The sequence below is a fragment of the Chanos chanos genome, chromosome 9 (assembly GCF_902362185.1).
Source record: "Chanos chanos chromosome 9, fChaCha1.1, whole genome shotgun sequence".
NCBI lineage: Eukaryota > Metazoa > Chordata > Actinopteri > Gonorynchiformes > Chanidae > Chanos > Chanos chanos.
Genome location: NC_044503.1, coordinates 10,630,038 through 10,637,140, shown reverse-complemented (window position 1 = coordinate 10,637,140; position 7,103 = coordinate 10,630,038). Strand labels below are relative to the sequence as shown.

General features: G+C 39.5%; 1 protein-coding gene across 1 annotated transcript; it reads right to left on the bottom strand.

Annotated features, from left to right (window-relative positions):
* Positions 1-377: 377 nt before the first annotated feature.
* mapk13 (mitogen-activated protein kinase 13) lies at positions 378-6,465 on the bottom strand. Its single transcript, XM_030783472.1, has 12 exons — positions 6,353-6,465; positions 5,471-5,600; positions 5,035-5,093; positions 4,833-4,938; positions 4,554-4,583; positions 3,551-3,598; positions 3,337-3,451; positions 2,544-2,615; positions 1,460-1,539; positions 943-1,021; positions 580-753; positions 378-463 (listed from the first exon to the last, which is right to left on the bottom strand). The coding sequence occupies exons 1-12, from the start codon at positions 6,463-6,465 to the stop codon at positions 378-380; spliced, it is 1,092 nt and encodes a 363-aa protein (XP_030639332.1).
* Positions 6,466-7,103: the final 638 nt, after the last annotated feature.

The window sequence follows — 7,103 nt, the reverse complement described above, 5'->3', positions numbered from 1 at the left end:
AAAACAAAACAAACAAAAAAAAATCTTGAGATATATGTTGAAGTAAATCCATATCAACCATATTAATTAAAATATGTTGTTACATTTTGGAACAGCCTTTCATTCAACCATGTGTTTGGACACATCTTTAAGCTCCAGTGCACTTTTCAGGTATACTTTCCCCCCCCAAACACGTTGCAGCTAAAACCGGCCGAGTGGAGATAAATGAGTGGATGTCAGCTCCAATGCATCGGTTCCACACAAACTATTCACTCTTCAGCAAAGAGAAGCTTTTTGTCTCCAAAATAGTCGTGTCTTTGAGTAAACATTTAAGCTGCTTAGAACTCTCAGTCACCGTCATGTAGTGTAACAAAAAAACTGACATCACTAACATGACTTCACTGGGACATTGTCAGTGTGTTTCGTCTCTTTGAGTCTCTTCTTGGGAATGGAACAAAGCTCTTCACTTCTTTGTATGACAATCCTGTGTGAATACAAATTTAGAAAAAAACAAGTTAGTCTCCGCACAGAACGCATGCACATGTATCCGCTACGGCAATTCTCGGTAACATTGTAAAAACAAAAAAAAACTGCACTTACTCTTCCACTCCTCCAGGGGTAGCGTGGCATTGTCGTGACTGTCATCGTATGGGAGTGGTTCGGGGCAGTCCTCCGGGTCCCTCAGGCCATCAAAGTAACTGTGTGCCAGCGCCCCATCTGCCGTTAGCCGAGCATCAGGGTCTATAACCAGCATCTTCTCCAAAAGGTCCACCGCTGTGTAGAGGCAGAGAGAGGTTACATGGGAGTAGAACATTAACTGACACTTGTCAGCATCTGCAGTCAATCAAAGAACAAAACCCACTGGTATATGTTAAATTAAACTTAACACGGTCTCTCCTAGTCATGGGCTATGCATCACACTTCTGTCATTAGTCAAGTCTTAGAATTTAAACCAGGACTTACCTCTTGCACTAGCTCTAGGAAACAGCGTAGAAAAGTCTTTACGAGGGTACGGAGGGAGAGAGCTGACATAGTTTTTTGCCTATAATTGCACAACACACACAGAGAGGCGAAGAAATGACGAACATCTGTTGCTCTCAAAATGCAAAACTGGGTCTTGAATGTCATAAAATACTTAAACGTGTTTTAGTTCCATAATAAAGAAGATATAGTGGACATTACAAACAATAATACTGCACAATTGGTACCATCAATGTTGATGACAGAGCTCACTGATTATGGTGGTACTTCAAACCCAGTGTCTAGAATCACTCTTGCATTCACTTGCACAATCAGAACAAAAGCAGCAATTTTTTTTTTTTTTTTTACAATTTCTTTTTACGAAACACTGTTTCTGGCTGAAAGAAGAAATAAGTCACAGTATCGACATGTTCACAGTGCTCATGTATTCATAAATAAAATCTTAACAATAATAACAGTATCACAATAATAACAAGTCATTGGTTTCGGGAATATTTACCTCTTGGCTTTCCAGTTTCTCGATAAATTCCGGGCCTGGTACTCCAGTTACTTTCATTATCTGAGTCAGCTGATCCATGTCTGAATATCCATGGTTAAAAATCACGCTTAGTATTCGAACTCATTTATTTCATTCTCTGAAGTGCAAGAAATATGCAGAGTCTGCATGTCAAAAAATCCTCAAAAAATGGAAAAAAAAGAAGAAAAAAAAGCAACACAAAAGCAATTCTGTGACAAAGCTCATGGAAATGCACGCTTCAATTTCTTTTCTTTTTTTTTTTTTTTTTTTTCCCAGAAGTGCTATGAAATTCACTTTTTAAACTGTAAGCTGCTGGTTCTGAAGGGATTTTTTTTTCAATGTAGTTAACTTGTAATGACCCAGAATTACGTTAAGTATTCTAGACTGTGGTCCTTAGAGGGCTAAAACGATTTTAAAACGGGATAAGGAGACCTAAATACATCAAAAGTGTACTCTATTTAGGCAACGCAAAGCTTTTCAGCATGAATAATTATTCTTTTCAGCATGAATAATAAGTCTGAACTAACTCATACTACGGTCTAAGAATATCAACGCATTATCCTAAAGCCAATTTTTTTTTAAACAGTAGTGTAATCAAAGATATAAACCGAGAGAAGAGGTTGTTCTGCTACAGAACCCTTCAGTTGAAATCACCAGGCTTTAAAGGGCACATAATAATGCTTCATCACCTGAGTAGAACGTGCAGGCTGATTTGAATGGTCGCTAACACTTAAAACAAAAACTTGTAGAGCGCGGCCTTACGGATATAAAGGCACACTTTGCCTCTTAGCCTCAAGTGGCTGCTACATTTACCGTTCAAGTAAAGAGTGAAGTACCAGATCTCGTTAGAAGGGCACACTGAAACTGTATTATCAGTGTGCAGAGCTTTCATTAACCTGTTTTCATGGTCAGTCTGTAAAAGCTTTCGTATTCAATTGTAAACACTGATAAGGTATATAACTGGAGTAAATACAGTCTCTAATGCCAGATAATGGAAGATGCTCTTTTCATAACATCAGGAAACAGATTCATACGTGCAGAGGGCGAGTCTGGTACCAAAGGATACAGTCTTTCCCTTTGAACAGTGTCTTCCCGCTCATCATCTCTCCCATAATGCATCCGACAGACCAGATATCCACTAGGATTGGGACAAAAAAAAAAGAGATCACAATAATGATGATGTTATAGCAGAAAAAAAGATTTCACATTACATAAAAAGGAAAATGTAAGTTGCTAACCGAAGAAAATTTGTCTTGCAACGCTCAATTCCATTATCTCATATCGATTCTGATAAATACATTTTTGACAGTAGAACAGAATGATTACAGAGGTAGAATAATCAGGTTCCCACATCCACTAAAGACAGTTTTATTGATTGCAGCAATCTGTCCTTACAGCTGCCAAGAAATAACCTCATTCATCTATGGAAGCGATAGGAAGCAGAAAAATTGAAAAATCATCCATGCAGAGAAACAGTTTTGAGAAACTGTTCCGAGAGGCCAAGACCTTTTTATTCTTGTGCATCCGTGCCAGAGCAAACCAAAACCATGCACCTTCTTTTCAGATAAATCTAGTCCGTGTCAGTGTACTATGTGAATATGTGAACTGCTTTAAATGGAAAAGCTATTCATTCATATAAAAAAAAAAAAATATATATATATATATATATATATATATATATATATATATATATATATATATATATAAAACCTCACAAAACGAATTGAAAGAAAACAAATTGATAACCCCCACCCCCCCCCAAAAAAAAACCCAACAATCAGCACACAGACAAAGCCTGGCCTCTCAGAGCGGTCTCGTGTAGACTTGCGGTTAAATGTTAACAGTCATGATTATCTTGCCAGTCTGGGTGTAGTGCATCCAATTCAGAATGACCTCAGGGGCTCGGTACCAACGAGTCACGACATAGCCTGTCATCTCTGCCTCCGCATGCCGAGCCAGGCCAAAGTCCAAGATCTGCATCCGTGTCAAACGCAAAAACATCATCACCGTCGTCATCATCTCAAACAACTTATAGCTTCTCTTCCTTCATATCAAGAGAGGGATGACTCATACCTTCAACTCACAGTCTTGATTTACAGCTAAATTACCAGGTTTGAGGTCCTGGAACAGAGACAGGACAAGAGTAAACGTCGCTTTATGGTGACTATACAGACAGATGCTTTGAAAAAAATAAAAAAAAATAGACTAGAAATATGTAAATAGACTATAAATGTGCTATAAATGATCACTTGTATAGGTTCTGAGCTCTGTAGTGCTCTGTAAGAAACACACACACACACACACACACACACACACTAAAGAGCATATCCTCTCTTTCATGTTTACAGACGTTTAATGACTTCTGGGCTAGGCAAGGCCTTTCTGAACAATTCCTGACATGCACAGACATCGCAGCTCTTTCCTACATCTCAGTCTCAGGCATGTCTGCCAGTGGCGGAGCCCTTCACCTGAAATGCCTAAATAAAGAATGCACCCAGCCCCACTTCCCTCTCGTTCTGACCTTTTCTAACCTACTGTATCTCATTTCATTTTGGATTTCCCAGGATTCAAATGAAGTCCCTCAGAACTCTAAACAAGAGCCATAAACAAACTACCTGGAACATGCTCAGTATTATGAAAAAAGGCCCACTGACTTAAAAAGACCTGTCCTTCATTTGCCATTGAAAAACCGCTACAGTGGATTGAACAAACGCCATAACCCTATGACCTGTATTGCAAATTTAACCTTCAGTAAACCTTTTTAAGAGTGGAAATGAAAATAAATGCACACTCCGAGGTGTGAAAGTTAAGACTACTTCACAAGACTCAGGGAAATTCCGAGGTAACCAGTCTTAGTAACCACGCGAGAAATGGTCTGTCTGTATTTGCTGGCTCAAGGTTCATATAAAATTACTGACAATTTTTCAAAAACCAGTACTAAATATATTCAATGCAGACCTCCACAAGGCGAGACAGTGGGTGTGCATCTGTGGTAGTGTACCTTTAATGGGTACAAACTGTGTTGAGAGAACATTCATTGACAGATGTCGTTTATTCACTGCCAGATCTTACTCACCCTGTGGATAATGCCGGCACTGTGAATATACTAGAAGGGAAGAAAGGGGGAGAGAGAGAGAGAGGAAATTAACACTTTTGCTACCACACAAGAAAGAACCATACAACGAACAGGACATTGTGACAACATGCTATTGCGACAATGTGTTTACAACATTCTAAAACAATTTTACATCAAACAAGAACATCCCCTGATCACAGGAAACCCAAGTTTTATTTAAGTCCCTAATATCACGTGTGTGTATTCTGAAGGGCTATGTTCATATTTGGGGGAGCTGACCTTAAGTCCACAGAGCATCTGATAAACCAGGAACTGTATTCGATCCTCTGAGAGAAGTCCTCGTACTTTCGAGAGGTCAGTGTACATGTATGGCATGACCAGATAGCTGGAATATAAACCAGTTTTACAAATAAGGAGCCCCACATTTCCACTGTAATGGTTACAACACAGCAAAGAATGTGAGGGTGAATTATCTACTTACAAGTCCTGGAATTCCTCCAACCGAGTGGCAGGAGTGAACACATCCAGCAATCCTATCACCTGGGTGACATCGCCATGATGATGGTTGTAAGCAAGACAGGAAATGAGAGGTGGGAATTTTTTTTTGACATAATCAATTCTTTAAAGACAAGAATGACTAAGCGTGACTGAACGTCTGCTGCAGTAAAACCCATGATCAGAATCTGGGCTTTTAAATCTGATTCCAACTTGCTTCCAGTAATCAAGGTGCGTCACATGACCAATGTTGCCGCCAGGACAATTACGGGTCGTTCAGTTACATGCCCCTTCCAACCCTAAGACGTTTTAACAATTACAGTAATGTCTACTTAAACCGACAGCCTCGATGTCTAAAACTAGGCAGGGCAAAAGTGAGATGAGTAACCCCACAGATGTTAAAGAGTACAGTATATACTGACATTCTCATGTTTCATGTGCTTAAGCAAACACAGCTCCCTGTAGGCTCTCTTTGCGAAGATCTCGGACTGAAATGGACGGTGGAGCTTCTTGATGGCCACTTTTTCTTTGGTTTTATCATTAATCGCTGAGCTGAGATGAGAAGAAAAAAAAAAGCAAAAGGTACAGCCACACACATTAGCCCGTACAGATCAAAGCGCTGTCAGATTAACATGATACTGTGGTTTGGAGTGATGCTATTAAAAATTAATTAAGCCACAATAGCGTCATTGTAAAATATGCCAGATCTGTGTAAGGTGACTATGATGAACTGCAACCAACAAAGAAGAGCAGGACAATATAACAAATTATGAAACAATAATAAACAACTTCATCAGGTTCACTGAGCAGTGAGTATGTCAGAGGGTCAGCTCTACAAATATAAGGAGCAAAAAAGAATAATTGTTTTTGCTGAAAGTAGGTCATACTTAGAAGCTAGCCCCAGGGTGCAACATGGTACAAGGGATTATTAAGAATAAGCCATTGAAAAAATCAGTTCCATGTATTCCTTCTTTGTAACCTTGTTACACAATTATGTGGATATGGGGTGATGTCTTAGTTAGCAACATTCAATTTGGGAAGATTTCAGTTTCACACAGTCATCAACTAAACACTGATCTGGATCAAAAGCAAACTATTGTGTACATTTACAGTCAGTATGTATGGTTACTCTGAAACTGGAACAATTATAGCGCGTGATTTACTATTTGTCAAGTGTCCCGCTACCCCATTCAGTTGTCAATTTTGTCAACCTGTAAGCTAATGCTTGTTACTTTCGACAGCGGGTAGCCCGCTGACTAAACGTTGCAGTTACCTGCCTCGAGAGCAAGAACTAGACGACTCACCAGACAGTACCATAAGCTCCCGTTCCAATTTGCTTCAAACACAGGTATTTCTCCGGTACCTCCCATACCGTGCTATTGATCTCCTCACGATAAAATTCCGTATGTGACTCCATTTTGGTTAGGGAAGATAGGAGATGAAAATCGTTCTCTACCTTGTCTCTGCAACTCCTACGCGGCAATTGTGAATTCGATTCTGTTAGCTAGCTAGAAAGGTCACTGCGTAGGAACTAATTTTCTTCCTGCATGGAACTCTGTTTGTCGTAACGTTTTATTGGTTCTGCATTATTCGCACGTTTAGCAGTGACCTGGATTAGAATTATCGATGTTTGGTACCATTCAGGCCAGTTGCTTGTCTTTAGGAAAACGAGGTACCTAGTCTACGCGATGATGTCACCCACACACACGCCTCGAATTCGAATCCGACTGATTGCAACAAGTCTCTGACACGACTTTGATTTCCGCTAACACCCACATATGAACTTTATCAAAATTTGTAACCTGAAAAAACAAAACAAAACACGAAACAAGATTGAACAAAATCTGCTAAAATAAATCCAACGCCACTAAATTTTTATTGACACCTTCTCCAGAGAACACGCAACAGCTCAGCGAACACAAATGTTTAACTGAAATAGACATCTATACAAGCATACTTAGCATGGCATACTTAGAAAAAGATGCTTTCTCTGCAGACGTTCGAATTCACCCATATCTGAGACAAACTTTGAGTGACGCCCAACTGTCTGATTCA

Excerpts from the sequence above, each read along its gene's own strand:
- mapk13 (XM_030783472.1), bottom strand. The coding sequence starts at position 6,465 with ATGGAGTCACATACGGAATTTTATCGTGAGGAGATCAATAGCACGGTA. Across the intron at positions 1,540-2,543 it reads ACTGTTCAAAGGGAAAGACT|ACATGGATCAGCTGACTCAG; the intron begins GTATCCTTTGGT and ends ATGGATATTCAG. Across the intron at positions 1,022-1,459 it reads AGAAACTGGAAAGCCAAGAG|GCAAAAAACTATGTCAGCTC; the intron begins GTAAATATTCCC and ends GTGCAATTATAG.